This window comes from Passer domesticus, chromosome Z, assembly GCF_036417665.1.
Source record: "Passer domesticus isolate bPasDom1 chromosome Z, bPasDom1.hap1, whole genome shotgun sequence".
NCBI classification, from domain to species: Eukaryota; Metazoa; Chordata; class Aves; order Passeriformes; family Passeridae; genus Passer; species Passer domesticus.
In genome coordinates this window covers 40394780-40414799 of record NC_087512.1, presented here as the reverse complement: position 1 = coordinate 40414799, position 20020 = coordinate 40394780, and the positions used below count along the sequence as shown (strand labels likewise).

The 20020-nt window shown below is 37.5% G+C and overlaps 1 protein-coding gene across 29 annotated transcripts in view; it reads right to left on the bottom strand.

Moving 5' to 3' along the window:
* The window catches only part of LRRC2 (leucine rich repeat containing 2), a 126787-nt gene that overhangs the window by 59492 nt on the left and 47275 nt on the right, over positions 1–20020 (bottom strand). For 19 of the 29 annotated variants that reach the window (XM_064403636.1, XM_064403637.1, XM_064403633.1 and 16 more), the window contains 3 exons: positions 17516–17648; positions 16209–16378; positions 4263–4408 (listed from right to left, as the gene is read on the bottom strand). In XM_064403636.1, the coding sequence (XP_064259706.1) occupies positions 4263–4387 (125 nt within the window). In that variant the 5' untranslated portion in view covers positions 4388–4408; positions 16209–16378; positions 17516–17648. Of the gene's footprint in view, positions 1–4262; positions 4409–5601; positions 5961–15680; positions 15821–16208; positions 16379–17515; positions 17664–17734; positions 17781–17928; positions 17958–20020 lie in introns of those variants that run through there. The other 10 variants (XM_064403634.1, XM_064403639.1, XM_064403635.1 and 7 more) reach the window with 6 other exon arrangements.

The following is a 20020-nucleotide window of genomic DNA, read 5'->3' as shown; positions in this document are numbered from 1 at the left end:
CGTGCCATTTCACAGCAAAGATTTAGATAGCTAATCTGGGCAAACAGCTCTGGCATTTCCTCACTAGAATGTTTAATTTGTTAGGCTTCAGATTTATCTTACCCACTTCTCACACAAATGACAAACATGTTGCCATCCCTCAAAAAAAAAAAAAAAAAAAAAAAAAAGCTAAATGGAAGCATTCACTCTTTTTCCCTTAAAAAAAAAAAAAAGGAAATCTCAGTGAGGAAAATCATCATACCACATCAAGGTCATCTGACAGTATTCAGGATTTTGGGGAACAATAAAAGATGGTTTTCATAAAAGATCACCAATACAAGAATCTAGAAGACTAAATATGAAACAGTGCTATAAACAAACACACTTCTTTCCATAATATGCACTTTTATAAACATATAGGAAATCTCAGGACAGTACACACTTTTTTAACAGTTTGTAGTTCATATCCTATGGGAGATTTCAAATGGGCTTGTCTGACAGGATCAAAAAGATGACATACAATGAAAATAAGCCTACCCAACACTGTTCCATTTATTTGTCTTTTATGTTCAGTTGTTGGTTTACATGTGTTCTTCAAACTGTCACACTTTCACAGTCCCACAAAACCAAAGACGAAACAGAGGACTGAATTAAATCCATAAAGAAAATTTATCTGATACCAGTACCTCAGAAGGCCCTTATTCTCAGTAGTTGGCTGTCCAGAATCAGTTTTCACTGGCCAGTTGCTTAAACATCTACCTTGTAAACAAGTTTTTACAAGACCTCGCCATTAATGTTCAGCTGAAGCTTTTCATTCAATTGTGGAATTTTCCTCTGAAGAAAATCTTCAGTCAAAAATTATCTTACAGTTTAATGAGGCTGCATGAACTAAATTACCTTGCCCCATGGCAAATAGAGCTCCCTAGAGGCTGACTGGAAGTTTGTCCTCAAATAATACATACTACGTTTCACTGCATATTATCAGATCATTATCAGATCATATATGTTACATAATAACACAGAATATAAAGAAACTGCACAATCTCAAAGGTATTAGCAAATTATAACCACTTTTAGAGAAACTGGTTTAAAAAAAAAAAGAAAATAAAAAAAAGGGGGGGGGAACCCACAAAAAAAAACCCCAAACCCAAAGACCAGATTCCCAACTCTGTTGCACGAGTGTATTTGCAGAGAAACTCTATTAATTTCAACGTTACTTAAGAATTCACTCTGTCTTCTAACAAAAGTGAATATCTAGAGTCTTAAATGCTAGAATGTAGTCTTCATTTCAGGAAAGTTCCCTCTCTAAATGTCTTTTGGGAATTAGAATTTTGGATCAAAATACTTTCTTACTGTGACACAGTATGAACTTACATTGATTTCAGTGAGCCTACCTGACAATAGTAAAACTTTAATCCCTGAGTATGATACCTGAATTTGATCAATGCAGAACTCCATAAAATAATTAAATGTATTTATATATGGAAACACTATTTCTATTATTTAATTAGAAATATAATTTTATCTATACTTTCAAGTTAAAAATCAGCAAAGTCTTCTCATATTTTTGGTCTGACATTTGAGAGCTCTGAAAAACACATAACAAGTAACTTGTGAGCTGACATTTAGGACCTAAATGCCAGTGGTCACTGCACACCTCATAAAACAATGAACATTTTCTTTTAACTGAATTTGGCATATTATTACTAATATTCTTATTACTTTGACCATTATTCTATCATCTTTGACCATTCTACAAGGCCAGCATCATGAGAATGAGCACGAACTTTGCCATTTGTTTCAGTGGGTGTAATACTGATCACTCATACTCAGGAGACAAAGCCTAATCTATTTCCTCATTTTTTTTCCAGGAGCTCTACAAGTAGAACTAACTGGAAAGCAATCCGAATGCACAAAGACACAACTAAACAAAGTACAATACACAAATTGCAATTTAAAGGGAGAAAGATCCTTTGCACATGCAATAAGTATACCTGGGAACTTTTATTTCTGTACATTATATCTCAAATTTCCTATCTTTGAGTGATATGGGAAGATAATAGAATTAATTTGGACATCATTAGTGGAAAAAATTCAGAAAAAGTGGTGAAGCTCCCCTCTTTCAAATAGAAGTATATCTACAGTAATTAACCACAGACTGAAAAAAACAGGGAAAATGAATTGGTTTCAGGAAAAGATAAATCACGCTAAGAACTTATTCTTAATATATGCTACTGACAAAAGCTATGGGAGCTCAAATCAGCTACCTCAGAGGACATAAGGCTACCCTCTTTCCCTCTTACAGAGAGAACTTACTGTGCATCTTTTTCTTTTATACTAGTGAACTCAAAAGTTGTCTTCTGCACCACAGAAAACCAAACCAAACCAAACCAAACCAAAACAAAACAAAACAAAACAAAACAAAACAAAACAAAACAAAAAAAAAAGTGGCAGGGGGATGTTGACATGTTGTCCACATTAGGACAGAAAGGAGGTTTGATCAAATTTGATCCCAAGCCCTTTCGCTCTTGCTTTATACCATTGAGAAACAGCAAACATCCATCTCTCAGCTGTCATGGTTTAACCCCAGATGGTAACCAAGTACCACACAGACATTTACTCTCCAACCCCCCGGAAGAATGGGCAGAAAAATCAGGATAGAAAAGTAATACTTCTGCTTTGAATATATAGCTTTGAATATATAGCTTAATAATAGAAACAAAGTAAAATATCGTAATACTATTCATATTCATTGCAATAATAATCATGACAAGAGAGAAAGAAAATCCAAGATAAATAATGTCAAATACATCTGCTCATGACCTGCTGACACAATTCTAGTTGATTTCTGAGAAACAAAATCACTCACTTCTAGCCAATTCCACCAATTTATATGGCGAGAATAAAGTTCTATGGTATGGAATATCACGTTCAGGTCAGCTGTCCTGGCTGTGCTCCCTGCCAGATCTGTGTTCAGCTAGCAGAGAATGAGACACTGGAAAGTCCTTGGCTTAGCATAAGCACTACTTAGCAACAATCTAAACAACAGTGTGTTATCAACATTATTCTCATACTAAGTCCAAAACACAGCACTGTACCAGTTAGTAAGAAAAAAACTAATTCTATCCTAGTTGAAACCAGGACACAGCTCACACCAAAAAGAATGTCTATCTTTGCTAGAGAATTCAATCTAAAGTATGAACTTCTTTTTCTTTCTTTTTTTTTTTTCTTCTGTTTTTGTTAAGATTACATTAAAGCTTTTATGGTAAGCTTTAATGGAGATGGGAAAACCAAGACTACTGCTATGGCTGTTTTGAAGAGAAAGGTCCCAGAAAGGCCGGTCAGACTCTGTATTACCTTTGTCTCCTCTTAGACCAGCTGTTCTCTTGCAAGTGCAACTGCCCTGGTAGTGAGAATCTGCTAGTAAGGGTATCCTGAGAGTGCTGAAACACCACATAAAGGCTCAATGCAATTATGTTCTTAAACAAGGGCACTGCTTAACCCTGTGCTTTTTATTTTTAAAACAGAATGTGATTTTTATTTTGATTTTTATTTTGTTCTACTTTCAGAGAGAGGAAATTCATAAGTCTTATGTTTTCAAACTTCCTAATGCAGCTTAATATTTAACAGTGTCATATGGTAAACAAAACATTGCTTAAAGAAAAAAAAATCCAGTGTAATAAAACCCATAAAATTATCATTGGAGGTAAGCATTATAATCAAGGCCTTCTTTAATACCACAAGAAAAAATAACCTAATAATTCTTATTCTTTTTGGCATTACCTATTCAGAAACAATTGAATATGCCCACTTATTTAACTCCTTTTCTTTCTCCTCTCAACACAACAAAAATACTTAAAGTATTTTTTAGTCCTGAAGCTTGTGAGCATATGTTCACTCATTCTATAATTAATAATCCCTATTTTTATGCAGTATATTAAAATAGAAAGTTACAAACATATGTTATTTTTCTCTTCAATTTATGTCTATGTTAAAAAATAAAATATATTATTAATATATTAAAATCTACATAGGAAAGAGCATAAACTAATGAAACATGAGTATTGTTTGTGCTGCATTTTCCTACTATCATGTGAGGAAAGGAAGCAAGATGTCATTAAAATCAAACCCAAACCCCAAAATTTTAATAATCAACAATTATTTTTTAGTATATTCATTACACTTGTTACATATATTTCTATTTATTATGTTTAGTATATGGCAATGTTAGTGGATAATAAGAACAGATTTGGTTAAAAATAATAACACAAAAGTTGTCTTACTTCTCCAAAGCACTTTTTTCTAATCTTTCTTTCTCCTTCCTCTGACGTTCTTTGCTCTTCTTAACTCGAGTTTCCCATAGTCCTCTTATGACAGAAAAGTCAAATATTATCACCTGATGCCCCATATTGTTGACATTAAGCTTCTCCTGCAAAAACAAGCCAATTGTTCAGAAAAAGAAATAATGAGATAAATAAAGCTCCAAACTATCAGGTTTCATTAAAATTGTCTGGGGAAAAGAGCTGAAGTCATAAGAAATATTAACATAGTATGTTTTCCATCTTCCCAATTTATCTAGGGTTTTGTGCTGGCAGTAATCAATGTAGCATACAATTCACTTCTACATAAAATCCATGGCAACAGCTACACACTGAATTTTGTGTATTCTTTACATTTTTTCCTTTTCAAGATAAAGACAGAGTTGCAAAAAAAAATACTGGTTTGATTAAGTAACACTGATGAAAATAGCTTTAAAGGTTTTGCATTTTTAATCGTTTCTGTGACTAATATTAAAATGAATGCTCATAAAGAATTTATTCATTTTAAATCATGCAAAAGCACTTCATCTGGAGCTGTTGTGTATTGATCTTTATGACCTCAAACTATCCTCTTTCAATGGAATTTGTGAAATTCCTGAAAATACTGTTTAATTTTTTTTTATTATTATTTCATTGCTGTTTCCACTAAATCACTCTTATCTCAACCCATGATCTTTACTTTTTTGTGCCTCCATTCTTCCCTTGATCCTGCTACAGGGGTAGGCAGGCACAGTGAGAGAGCAGCACATTATCTGGTGTGTTTTGAGGAGGAGCACTAAATTGGAGAATACAATTCCTAAACCACAACACATATGGAAACACATTCCAACAGTCAAAGCCTTGGTATCAGTGTATCAGGCTCCATACAGTTAAGAACTGATGTCAGCCAGAAAAGAAGCTCAAAAAATATATATCTCTTCTGATATAAAATGTTGGAAAACTAGTAACAATGGACAAAGAAAACGCTTAGTTGCTCATTCTTTAATGGCAACCTCTTTTCCCACCCTTCTTGACTGGGTGGACTGCAGGATATGGACTGGAAGAGAAAACTTCCTCCCACAAGATCAGTTGCATGACCATCTGAGGAACCTGAACATACATAAGTTTTTGGGGCCTGATGAATGCATATCAGAGTTCTGAGGGAATTGTCTGGCAGAGTTGACAAGCCAATCTCCCTGATATGCAGAGGATCATGGGAACATCCAAGGGAAGCTCCTGTTGAGTGGAAAAAGAGAAAAACTCCATCTATCCTTAATAAAGTTAGAAAGGAGAACTTTGGGCATTACCAAACTGTCAGCCTCACCTCTGTGCCTGGGAAAGTCCTGGAACAGATCATCCTACTAGCTATGCTAAGGCACAAAGAGATCAGGAAGATGATTTGGGATAGCCAGCAGGACTTCACTAAGGACAACTCTTGCCTGACCAATATAGTGGCCTTCTATGATGGAGGGACTACACTAGTGGACAAGGGAAAGGCTACAGATGCCATTTATCTGGACTTCTGTAAAGCCTTTGACTCAGTCCCCCACAATGTCTTTCTCTCTAATCTGGCCAGACATGGATTCAGCAGGTTGAATGTTGGATGGATAAGGAATTAGGTTGACAGTCACATCCAGAGGGTGGTGGACAATAGCTTAGAGTCCTGATGGACACCAGTGACAAGTGGTGTCCCACAGGAGTCTGTATTGGTACCAGTAGTGGTCAATATCTTCCTTTATGACATACACAAAAGGATTAAATGCACCCTCTGCAAATTTGTAGAGGACACCAAGCTGAGTGGTGTTGATACACCTGGAAGATGGAATGTCATCCAGAGGGACCTGGACAAGCTTGAAAATTGGGCCTATGGGAATTTCCCACTTATTTTTCCACTTTCCCTCTTGGCACAAGTGCAACTTGCTGCACTAAGTGCAAGTGCAAGGGCAAGGTTCTGTACCTGGGTCAGGACAACCCATTAAAATACAGGCTGGGGGATGAACAGATGGAGAGCGGCCCTGACCAGGGGGACTTAGGGGTGCTGGTGGATGAGAGGCTGGACATGACCCAGTCACGGGCACTCCCAACCCAGAAAGCCAAATGAGTGCATCAAAAGGAATGGTAACCAGCTGAGGGAGGGGATTCTTTCCTTCTACTCCACTCTAATGATGACCCAACCTGGAGTGCTGCATCCTCTTCTATGTTCCTCAGCACAGGAAAGACATGGACCTGTTGGAGTAGTCTAGAGAATGACCACCAGGAAGATTAAAGGAGAAAACCTCTCCTTTGAGAAGACTGGAAGAATTGGGATTGTTCAGCCTGGAGAAGAGAAGGCTTTGGGGTAATTGTAACTGTCCAGTACCTGAAGGAAATCTACAAGCAAGATGGAGAGAGCACGTAATAATAAGACAAGGGGCAATGGATTCAGACTGAAAGAGATGGTTTAGATTACATATTCTAAAGATACTCTTTACTGTGAGGGTGGTGAGACACTGGAACAGGTTGCCCAGAGAAGCTGTGGATTACCTATCCATGCTCAAGAGCAGGCTGGGTGGGGGTCTGAGCAACCCAGTCCAGTGAAAGGCATCCCTGTCCTGGAACTGGATGATCGTTAAGATCCTCTCCAACCCAAGCCATTCTATGATTCTCTGTGTGAAACACAGCATATCTTACAAGATGGTGCTCCTTACAGTGGTTCAGTACCAGCATAAGAAACTAATCACCTACTAAATCTCTAATGCAAGTACACAAACAAATCTTGATAGAAGAAGTGGAACTATACTTTCTTGCTCAGAGTCACTAGTTGTGATACAATCACCACAATATACTAGCTCTCATAAACTGTAGCTAGATTACCAACAGAGGAAAGTCAGTTATTTTAACTTTGTGTGGGCTTTTATTAGAGAACACATTTATTATACCATTTATAAGCTTAGGGGAAAAAAATAAACAGTAGAAGAAAACCCTTCTTTACCATCTACTTACTAGTTAAAGAGCAATCCTCCCCATCCTTTCCTGTGTGTTTTCAAGCTCATGTCTATAATTTTCCCTCAGATGCTACTGTGATCATTTTTTTCCAAGCATTGTGTCCTTCAGCTTGGTCTATTTATTATCTGTCATTCTGTTATAATATTGAGGACAAAGGGGAAATTATTCTCCCCTCTGTATTTTTTCCCTTAACTTTGCAACTGTGGCTATTCTCTTTCACCCCCTTTCACCTACACATCCCTCTGTAGTACATAGGATATAAAGGAATAATTTATTCTGAGCCAGAAAAACACCCTCATGTCCTCTGGAAAATGCACAGCACGGACTAAAAAGAATTATGTGTAGATATGTCCAGAGAAAAGGTACCTACCTGCTCACCTTATTAGTCATCTCAGTAAGAAAGACCCTCTCAAATACCAACAAGTATTGGCTCAGAAACTGGTCAGAGACCAGTATCATTCTATTCACAACCCCTTCTGTATCTTAGGATGTTTATATAAATGTTATCTTTGTTGTTCATAAAGCTGCAACTATTTCTTGTTTATCTTTGATAGCACTAAAAATGAGGCAAAAATCCTTCCTAACCTTTCTGGAACTAACAGATGACAGCAGCTGAGTCAAAACCCCATTAAAACAGTGTAATTAAAACAGTGACCTTATTCTCTGTGGAAAGGTTTGTCCTTCTAAAACATATTTGCTACTAATTTACAGGAACTGTTTACCTCATAAAATAAAATGTTCACCTCTGCTTACAGGAGGAAGAAACCCAATGACAAGAACTTCACCCCTCACAGTAACTGCAGACCAGCAGTCACTCTGAAGGGTCTAATTCATTTTAATAGACCAATTCATAGAAGTGTGTTTTGGTAGAAAGGCTGTTGCAGAAGCTGAATTGTTGTGAGACAGTGAAGTTGCAGCTGGACACTTGACCTCTGTTGGAACTAGATGGCCTTAATCAACAGAGAGTCTGAATCGACTGTGAAAGCACTCCTTTTCCTTGACTTGTTTCTCACCTTCCTGTCTCACAGGTTAAGTCATCCATTCTTTATTGAGACACTGATTTATTAAACACTAGGTCAGAAAAGTTCATTTTATCAACATATTGCTTTTATCTATGTACAGCTTTTACCCACATGTTGCACTAAACGGCAAGGCATTGTGGGGTTTTCTTCCTTGGTAATACCAAGCAGAGGACAAACTTGGGTGGGAGGTGAGAGCTGTCCATCATAACGCCTCAGAATTAATCTCTTCAGAGGGAGCAAAGCTACAAATCCTCATCAGATTACAGGGTGACTAAGGCTTTAGAAATATGTATCAGGACAAATGTGAAATGCTTTTTGACATCTACAACTCTGAAAAGGTCACCTAGCAATCTTCACAAGGCTGTTGCTTTATTCTATATCCTTGTCTAAAAAATAGGCATGAACTATCAAGCATGATGTCAGAATACGTATTTATCAAAATTCAGACACCATCATTTTCTTAATGATGAGATGTTGCCCAGAAAGCAAAACTGGCTAAAGCTATGCTTAACTGATACTGAGAATAGGTTCTTCAGGATACCTACTCATACATGACAAGAATTTATCACAGAAGAAGCAACAAATAATAATGATTTTGATTTCTAGAAATACATGCTCAAATTCACACACAGCAGTTTCTTTCTTCCAAACACCAGATTAGGCCTGTAGAGGAAAACTCAAAACTATCACCTATTATTCACAGCTGGTAAGCTACATTTGGATAGAGAAAAGTCTCAATCGTACACTTCTTTCTAACTTCTTAGCTTCAACTAGGAACACAGCTATGTTTCCTCCCATACTTAAGCTACTCACAAGTAATCACTATTATCATTCCGTCCATTATCAGAAACCACAGCAAAGTTAGAAAGGACCTTTAGAGGTCACCTCGTCTGACTACTCTGCTCAAAACAGTCATACAGTTCTGTACATCCTGCAGCACCCCTCCTCTTCCAATTTCGCCATCATTTTTTAATTCAGCACTGCTTCTTTCTTAACCCACACTTACACATGATCATTAAGGACAGGCTTTGTCATAGTTGTGAGGATTGTCACCCACCAATATGGCAGTAAGGGAAAAACAAAAAACTATTTTGTACTCAAGAAACAGGCAACCTTGCTTTCGTTAAGGACAAGTCCTGGCCACAAAAGCAGTCATGGCCTGCATTCGCAAGACCTGACTTGAGTAACATCTACATCTAAATTATGTACACCTTTCTTAGTTGATGCATGGTTATAACATTTATCAGTCTTTTGAGTTATTAGTGAGATAGGTCACAAAACAAGGCTATTCAGTAACATATGGTAGTTAATGTACAGCACTCTTCAGGGGAAAAAGGATTCAGGAACACAAGAAGACAATATCATTTACAAGAGAATCATATCTGGAGAAACTAGTTGTCTCTGTATCTGTGGAAGTAAATAATCTTATCCCTAGCCATTTACACCTCCCAAGAAGTCATCTTAAGACCTTAATCAATATCCTTAAAAGGCAACATACCGGGAAGTCAAGCTGATCTTTCCTTCCTTGTAATGATTAGCTCAGAAACAGAGTTGGCCATTCAGGATACTTTTTTTTTTTTAGCTATTCTAAGATATTAGGAAATATTTTCAGGTAATATAATAAATAAATAAATAAAATCCTCTCAAAATTTTTAAAATAGCTTTTTTTTTAATAGCTTTTTTTTTTTTTAAATAAGCATTGCATAGCTTGGCAAGGTGATATGAGAGTTTGTAACCAGAGAAACTTATATTAGTGGTAGAGGAAAGAAAATTTTTTTTGGCTTCAGTCTTTCCTGCTCTTTATGCTTTTTTTTAGGAGGAGGGGGAATAAAAAAGTCCCTTTGAACACCACGGCTTTTGCATCTCTTCCTCAACCAGCAGGTTATGTCAACCTTGTCCTTGTTTTCATCAATAAAGAAATCACAGAATCTGTGGAACTAGAATTTTCCTTCTACACTATAAACCTTGTACATTATAATCTCAATTTCATTATTCCAGGGTCCTGTGCCTTCACTAGGACACATTACTAAGTCCCTCCCCTACGAAGGAATTCTCTCTGACACTTCCTATTGCAGACCCCATCTCAACACCAAGACCGATCTTCTTACCAAGTGAATTTAATAATCTGATTTAATAATCTGCCACTTCTCTGGGCCAGCTGAGGTGAGAAGAAGCAGTTGTTCTGTAAGAGCACTCCTTTGCTCCCAACATTTGGGTTTGTGTGTCCTATTGCTGTGAGCTATCCCTACATACATATAGCAGAAAAACTGCCTTTCCAGACACTTAAGTGCAATTTCTGCTCTTAGAAAAAAGAAAACCTTTCTTTAATCTTGCATAAATTTTATTCATTTAAATGTATCTACAAATAGGCCTATTAAAATCAAATACAGTCCTCATGTGTATAATGATATTGAGCATTTGGAGCATTTGGATGCTCTTAAGCATTTGGAGGATAAACTGGCAAAACACCATATTAGGGATGATACTCATCATATGTTTTTATTTAAACGATATAATATTAATGCCAAATATTATTGCTAGTAAAGGCATCTGCCTAAGTATCTGCATGGATTATTTTTATTTTATCATTTATATTATCATTTATTTTATTTTATTGTATAAATTCACCTAAAAGTAGGCAGACTGGTCTCTAGCATCTATTTCAGACATTCTTTTTTAAATAGTAGGAGTATTCAGCTCTAAAACAGAATCTCTTCAGCAAAGTGTTGAAAATATATAGGATGAAAAATAAGATAACTACCTTGTAATGTCTATAGTCTTTATTATTTTATATTTATTGTTATTCATGTTGTTGCTACAAATATACACATACTTCATATGTCAACTCTACAGTAAAACTGGAGAGGTTTAATATGCTGTGCCTTAAATGCCCTTGCTCCCTTCAGCTACTGATATCTCCAACCCTTGTTTACAGGTCTGCCACAGATGCTACCACAGCCATCTTTGATAGCAGCCAGTGATCTTGTGACCACTTGTGCTTGTTTCCACTTGACCTCTGAACCCTTTTCAAATGAACAGGCATTTGATGACTGGGATTTTTCCTTTTTCTTTTTTGTTTTTTTTCCCCTTTGGGTTAAGGGAGAAATTTGTGACTTTCAATACCTCCAGAAGTGTCACCAACCTGAGTATGGAGGACCACTGAAGGCAACAAAGTTTCAAAATTAGGATGCCTTTTGGCAGCTCCTGGTGTTAAATGCTGAAGGAGTTTCATCTCCATCACCTGCACTTGCACCACAAGATGCCATGGACTACCCGATCTTCAAAAAAGAGTTTAAGGATACATAAGCTAAAAGCAACACTGAATTCTGGATGGAAGGCCTTCCACAGATAAAAAGTGCTTTTCAAATCAGCAGCTTCATTGAAAGAGCAGTTTTCAGCCCTTCTGCACTTATCTCAGCATCTGAGATAGATCAATCAATGAGTAAATACCTTGAGAAGCATACTACAAAAATAAAATAAAAAAAAAGGAAAGGTCTTCTTTGAAAAGAAAAGCAGTGGAGCACAAGAAAAGTATTCTTAGATATGATGACTCTGTAGTCTGCCGAGATTAACTGTACCGAACTCCTACAGCTCCTTCCTGTTTACCAACATTATCTGTCTTCTCTGCAGTGGGTAGAATACAGCCAGTGACAAGTCAAAACTGCATTGGCTTTGTTATAGTAGAGTGTAAACTTCTCTGAACATAGCTGTTGTCAGCGTTAGTGCCAGCCAACCTGTGTGTGTACGGTATTCTAGAACAAGACCTGTGTCTTGAGTCTGAAAGAGTCCAACATAGTTTTGACACTACAGATAGAGCTAGTATTAGTCTCTGTTAACAGCTTTCCTGATTTCACATGGCATCTGGTTGCCCTAGAAAGCAGCACTGTGTATACTCTCCTCTGCTGTTTTATGTGAGTTATTAAATTATTAACGTTTTGGTTTCTTCAATTTGCTTAACAGCCTGGTTCACTTGGGCCCTTTTTCTTTCAGATAACCACTGTGGGAGATTTGCTGCACTCTAATGAGTATTACTGGCAGGATTACATGGGGAAAATGTGAGTGAAATATTTCCTACCAACCCTGCAAATAATTTCTTAGGAAATAAGCTCACTCGCCGTGTGCTTCAGAATCATCAAGTCATTTATCTCAAGTTTTTAAATAATTCAGAGAAAACCTGACATTTGGATAGCAACTGAACACATTTTTTATGTTATGAGGGAAAGATTAAATTAGAGAAACATGCTGTGATTGAAAGAGCAATAGAGATTGTGGCACTGTTCACCACATACAATTACATTTTGCTAACTGAGCAAGCTTGTAAGTGGGGTATTGCTTCTCTGTGACGCTTGAGGAGTGGGAGAGGACTGCAAAGTGGGAAGTTGCTCTTCCCTACCTTGTTTTGCTTCTAGTAACAATCTTTTATTGTTCTACACCGGCAGGGAATTATCCTTCCTGCTAATTTGGTTGGTTTATCTGTCACTGATCTAGCCAAAATTGCGGATTTGACAGTGAGAGTTTGAGGTCTGGGATCCAAGATAAATTGTGTTTCAGAGCACATATGCATTCATGCATGTGATTGCTGGGTCCTGGGGAATATGTGGGCAGGGCAATGCAATGGATCACAGCGGGTGTCCCCCTGAAGGCCTGGGTCCCCAGAGATCCAAGAAATGTAGCTACAGCACAGAATAAATACTAGAGGAAAGAGACAATCTGCTCCAGGGCTGGAGAAGGCAGTCCTGACACCTGGACATGAGCCCAGATGTTTTGGGAGTTTGAAATGTTCCTTCCTGTTCTCTCAAGAGTACAGTCTCAGCCAGCTGGCTCCTACATAAACAAACACAGACAGACAGTGACACTTTCAGGCTATTAATTAGTCCAACTTTCAGTGTAGTTAATTTCAGAAATTAGTGTCTTTCTGTATCACGGAGCTTAATCATGAACACTTTGATGAATTAAGGTCTTTTTTTAGTTTTCTTCTTTAGCTATTTCATGGAAGAGACATTTATGAATAGAATCTGACGTTAGCCTCTTTCATACACAAATAAATAACTCTTGCACTGTTTACATACCACAGCTAAGAGAAAATATATCTTTTTATTAACCTACTCATTATATCTTAGGTAAAAATAGCTATGAGCACTATAAAGTTAAAAACAGATATGCAAGAGCTGAACTTGGTTTCCACAGTTTTTATGTGCATATTTCTCTTTGTCCAGTGCTGCAGCATAATGTTTTACTGACAGTTTTCATTAATCAGTTCCTATTCTAGACATAAATTAACCAGTCTCACAAACAAGAGTCCTCTTTATCACTGCAGTCTTCACATCTTGATTTTTAGACAATTTTTCACAGGGTTATTCATTAATTAGGTCTTTAATTATGGATTAATTAGAAGCTGAATTACAATATTCCTTATACTTTCTCAACCCTTGTAACACTAATATGTTTGCCATCAAGCATGATAGATGTTACATATGCAAGGGGATTTATTACAGATGTATTCCCCTAGCACTTCAGTGAGCTGACTAATTATTCTTCCACTGACAATGAAGCTAATGAAACACTGGACTGATATCTCTGACAAAAATCCATTCTTTTTTTTTCCATTGGGTATTGCTGAGGAGAGGTCTAGTTCTCTTAAGACTGAAAGAGGGATGATGTATTTGAAATGGGCATGCATTTTGAGGTTGTTTCTTGTCAAAGGAAAAACAGCTCAAAAGTGTATTACATATTGGTAAAGGTGTTGAATCTATGCATGTAGCTGTAGTCAGCAGATGTAAACAATTGTCTTGGGTAGCATACAACAGAGTCCTGGGAAACTAAAAACATGTTTTAAGAACTGATTAGAGAGATCCCTGTTAACCTCTCATACATAGACCCATGGCAAATAAATTGGCATTCTTTGTCACTGAGCAAAACATTGAGGCTTTCATATACGATTAGATGATATTAATTAAGCATAAAATTGCACTCTCAGGTTTCTAAAACTTGTTTTGCATCCATTGTGGTTTTTAACACAATATTTGATTGACTTCTTATTTTTCTTAAGGTTCCCAAGAACTGAGGCTACTATTACTTACCTTTCATGTAGCCTTAGAGGATACAGCCTCTGAAATTATCTCTGTGAATGCCTACATCATAAATATTATTTTAGACTCTCTGTCCTAACTGACACTAATTAAAAACCCACAAAATTTATCATTTTCTTTTTCTCTCTGGGGTGCGTTTTGCATGTATTGATCTAAGAATTCAATCCTGCCTCTACTGCAGAAGGAGAACAAAAACCTATGTCTGACCTGCAGCAGTCCTTTTTCCAGTGTTAGATACAAGATCATTAGTTGTATAATGAGTAAAATGGTCATAGCCAATTGCAAGGATATTAAATTCTGTAATTTAAGATGGTAGATAATATAGATAAGCAAGACATCATGCTGCTTTCAACTACTCCAGCAATCAAGTTATTTTAGTTCTAATGGCCCAAATTCCACCATAAAGTCATGAGGTGGCATCTGTATTTTATCAGTTCTCTCACCACAGCTCTATCTTTAGTCTTTCCCACAAAACTTTCCCACATCTGTGGATAGGGGACACAGGTGACATTGACAGATGGACACTTTCCTTTGGAATAATTCTCCACTTTTACCTTCTGTCTGAGGAGAGCAAAGTGAGTGAAACTCTTTGGTATGATCTACCTCATTGGTTAACAAGCATTATCATCTATCTCTGATCCTTGAAACTGTGCTCAATTAACTGCTGTTCAGAGGAAGAGAGCTGGTCAGTATCTTTTAACCTAGAAAGTAATATGTCAATGATAGCACATAAATGCTTGTTGTGGTAGCAACAGCAATAATGACAATATTTGACTTTAAATGATAGGCTGTGTTCTCAAAAGATGTAGCAGGCTGTATTTCCTATGCCAGTTAAATTAACTGTAAGTAGCCTTCAGAAAGTGAAGTTCTATAACTCTTTTTAAATTCTACTGTAGATTTTGACAGACAACAAAGATAAATGACTGACCTCTCAAACCATATTTTTATTGAAAATCATTCTCACACATATGTCCTTGAGATGAAATAGCAATGGTTTATTATAACTGAGTCACAGAGTGGAACTTGAAGGGTTTCCTAAATTATAAAGTTTGGATTTGTCACAAGTATGAATCTATTTACAGGAACTATGTACGGGGTGAATCTCACTCTCTTTAAAGATACCCACCAAACATACTGCCTTGCACTAACTGCTCTCTGTTTCAACTACTTTTCCCATATGCATTAGTTTTTAAAGATCCGCAGCACAACAGGAGCAACCTGATAGCTATTTCTCACTTTTCCTGCCATTTTCCACCTTGACCCCACACATCTCAAGAAACACAATAATCAGCAAAACTGTCACTTACCTACTACTAAAGAACACAAGTATCCAGAGCTCCTGAGTGTGCTCTGCAGTTATTCAACGTGGGACACTGAGGTTGTTTATAGCATAGCACAGCTCAGGGCCAGCCAGATCTGTTTGAACCCTGCAGCGTGACTAGCCTTCCAGATATACTAATATGCTATATTTGTAAAGTGATAACATGATCTGTGGTCTTACAGCAGAGACACGGGCAGGATAAAGTGTCTGCACTGCATGAGTCAACACAGGATGGAAACAACAGTGCTAGGACAGCATCTCATTTGCTTCAAGGGAAGTGTGACAGAGCTAATATTACTCATACTTATGTATATTTGTTGGAAAAGGGCAAGGAGCATAAAAGAAAAAAATGCATATACAGTCTGAATTCCTCTAGTACAGGCTACCTTTTCCTTTCCACATCCATTCAATTCTGAAATAAATACACACATATGTACACAGACTATCACCATGCAGTTTGTATGACTGATTGATTTACAGCAAATTCTGCTTTTTCTTCCTGATGGTGGCTCACCTTTTTCAGGACAATGCTTTTCACTTGTATTCCTGCTTATTGTTAGTGGAACAGAAGGGCAGGGCTGTGGGCAGCCAGAGATCATCTTGCTGCAGGATCAACATTGCCAGGGCAGGGGCTGATAAGCTCAAGGAGATGATGATATGAGCCATGGGCAAAAGGGATGGGTCCTGGGGATGCAAGAGGGAAGATGGACATGGACACAGAAGCACATCAGGACACTCATGGCCCTCCCTGACAATTCAGCATGAATGGTTAACATTTTCTGATTGTACCTTTGATTAAATAAGCCCATTCATTTCTAATTAGAAAACTATGGGAGGGAGGGAGGGAGGGAGGGAGGGAGGGAGGGAGGGAGGGAGGGAGGGAGGAAGGAAGGAAGGAAGGAAGGAAGGAAGGAAGGAAGGAAGGAAGGAAGGAAGGAAGGAAGGAAGGAAGGAAGGAAGGAAGGAAGGAAGGAAGGAAGGAAGGAAGGAAGGAAGGAAGGAAGGAAGGAAGGAAGGAAGGAAGGAAGGAAGGAAGGAAGGAAGGAAGGAAGGAAGGAAGGAAGGAAGGAAGGAAGGAAGGAAGGAAGGAAGGAAGGAAGGAAGGAAGGAAGGAAGGAAGGAAGGAAGGAAGGAAGGAAGGAAGGAAGGAAGGAAGGAAGGAAGGAAGGAAGGAAGGAAGGAAGGAAGGAAGGAAGGAAGGAAGGAAGGAAGACTATTTTCAAAAAATAAGGGTTTTCATCATAAATATTTTCAAAAACTGCTTTAATTAATTTCATTTAAAATTCAGCTTTTCAATTAAAATAGTTTCATATTTTTAAGTCTTTTTTTAAAAAACAATATTTTTCAACAATTACTGCTTATTTTTCATCCCTGCCAGTAGCAATAACCATTAATTACTGCATCTGGGCTTAGCTTAAGCTTCAGATACTGGTTTTACATTGCTATGCATTCAGTGACCTTACTGAAATCACATCATATTAGAATGGGAAAGTCATGATCTGTAAGTTTAAATGTTCAATTTTGTCTTCAAGTCTGAAGGACAACATGTCAGGATTTGCTTTGATAATTTTCAATGCAGTGTGTTTCAAGGTATGGCAACATGCCTGAAGGATCCTGCATCACATACCCTTACTCTTCAGTCATCTTAGTCTTCACAAATATCAATAATAAATAGTGATCACCACATCCAATTTTCTTATTACATTTTTATTTTCTCATAAAACTACCCACAAATTTTTGGGTAGTTTTTTAGGTAGAAAAGAAACACTACCACATGGGGTTTTTTGCCATGTAGTGATAGGGATTACCTGTTGTAATTACCTGAGCATGATCAGACTTCAGCCACAAAAGCTAATGAAGAAATAATTGAGGAAAACAATACTTTGGAGCAGGGAGAGTGCATCCCTTCTTTATTCTAAAGCATGGTGTGTAATTCTCCTTTTGTGCACACTGCCTGGAAAACATGTTGCTATATTATTGTTCAGAATGTGACAACATGAAATAATAATTAATTAACAATTATATTAAGAAAATACTGACCTCCATCTTATTTTTTCAGTATCCATGCCATGCTGTGCAGGTGTTGCTTTTGGCAAAAGAAGGTAAGACTGTTCTTAAAATGTTTAAATACTGAAATGTGTTTCAGTAACAGAAAGCTGAGCTTGCAGTTAATTCCCTGGCCTCAGCCAAGGATTCATAGATCAGCTAACCTTTCAACTACAATCATAGCTTACCCATGACAAGGAGAGGCTTGAGATATTTGCTGGAAAGGGAATGAGAAAAAAGATCAGCTGATGAAGTAGGCATCACCTACATTTAAAAAAATCCTATTAAAGAAAATGCACTAAGGATGGAAAAACAACTGAGGAATGGCATGAAAGATTTAGAGAAATATTAAAAAGTGACTGACTGGGAAGAGAGATAAAGGGGTGAGAGGGACAGAATCTATAATACTGTGTAGTTGTGGATTTCAGTGTACTTGACAAAAAAATACAAAGGAAAAGGAAAACTGTAAGTTAGTACATAAATGCTAGAATAGTATGAAAATACCACAAGCAAGGGAGTAGAAGACAGCACACTGCTCAGGCCAGTGAACAGACAGAAGGCTTGCTTGCTAACAACAAAACCCATTGGCAGGCTTGAGCCTATTTTAAGGCATACTAGAGTGACAGAAGCTAGTTTGTTCAAAGGTGTTTGCCTACTGCATCCTGCATCCCAGTTCATCATCAGCAGTATTCACTGTCAGAGCCAAACTGACCTTGGCTCAAACACAGCCTTGCATGCCTGCCACAGCATTCCCACAGGAATTGCTTCTCATCCAGGTGATCCAGTAGACTGACCAGCATCTGTGTACTCATATGACACTGCAGTCTACTGAATCATCCTCCTGGACGAAAACCATTGCCTGGGAAGTGGTACAAAACCAGTCATTTCATAAAGAGGCCTGGTCCATTTTGGCTGCTGGAGTTCATCAGTCTCATAAACTGGAGCTATTGTGAAATACAGAAGTAGCCAGCACTGGACTCCCTGACAACCAAGTCTTGGAAACAGCTTGCAAATCTGTCCAAGCTATTGTAGTTTGAAGCCAGCTGCTCCAGAGGCAGCAGCTGTATTGCTTTCAGTGATAAATTCACTCTGAAATCAAAAAAGCCCTGGTTATAAATCAGTGTGCTATCCTAGGATAGCAGATCATCTACCCATGAAACTGACAAATCCATCACTCAGATAATCCAGCTGATGTAAATGAGAATTGACTGTAAACAAGCACGCCAAGAGATATTATCTTTTTCCACTTGTGCATTAGGTGTAGCAAAACTTCCCTACTTAACTCAATCTCTTCTTTATAGAAAACTCACAAAGGCAACAAAGATACCAGCAACCTAATCTGCTGTGCAAATAATTGCTGTATAAACATATCTAAGCTTGTTTTTCTGGTCTATCTTCCTTGTTCATTCTAAGGATAACAATATGCAATTAAATTAAGGTCAGTAGAAAACTCTAAACATTAAGGTCAGTGTCTGGGTAACACAGGCTACAGGCAAGACCTAGCATGGGGTAGAAGTGGGAACAACATTTCATGTAGACAAGGCACCTTCATACCAGCATTTCAGACCTAAAAGACAGAGTGATTCCAGCACAGTTGTAATCAAAACATCTACTAGAAGGAAACACTTGACAAGTAACATCTTTTTAGGGACATATTTCCCATAAATATACAACAAAGTAAAATCCATGCAAAGACTTAGACAAAGTCAGGCTGAAGAAAGAACTTGCTACAGTAATTTATCATGTACTGAACAAAACTGTTCAGCAAAAATAAAACATTTTGCTTGTTGCTTTGTTTTCATATTATCCATATGTCTTTCAGTCTTGAGCTGTCAGAGCTGCTGCATAAATGTAATAATACTGCAGAATCTGTAAGTCACATTAGAAATCACTTCAGCAGGTTAGATTCTTATATCTGTGACCTTTCAGTATTAAGGGGCCAGTCCTTTCTGATGCAATCTCAGTATGTACCAAAGAAAGATCCAATTTATAACTCCTGACAAAGCTACAGCCCAGAGATGACTGTTCTGAAATGTGCCTGGAGCTTAGTATGATGAGTTGAGTCTAAGGCAATGTTCATAATTCTGGGCTCTGAGTCACACTGTTTTGCTGTCCTACCTATTCTGTGAGACCTTTTGTGCAGATTTAACTCTGCCATCACAGAGGTGCTTCAGCAGGTTTGGCTTGTGGTTCATGTTGTATTTTTTTGTTGTTGTTGTTGAGATTACACAACTCTTCTGAAAACAAACCCTTCCCTGCTGCTCTTTAGAGACTTCATTG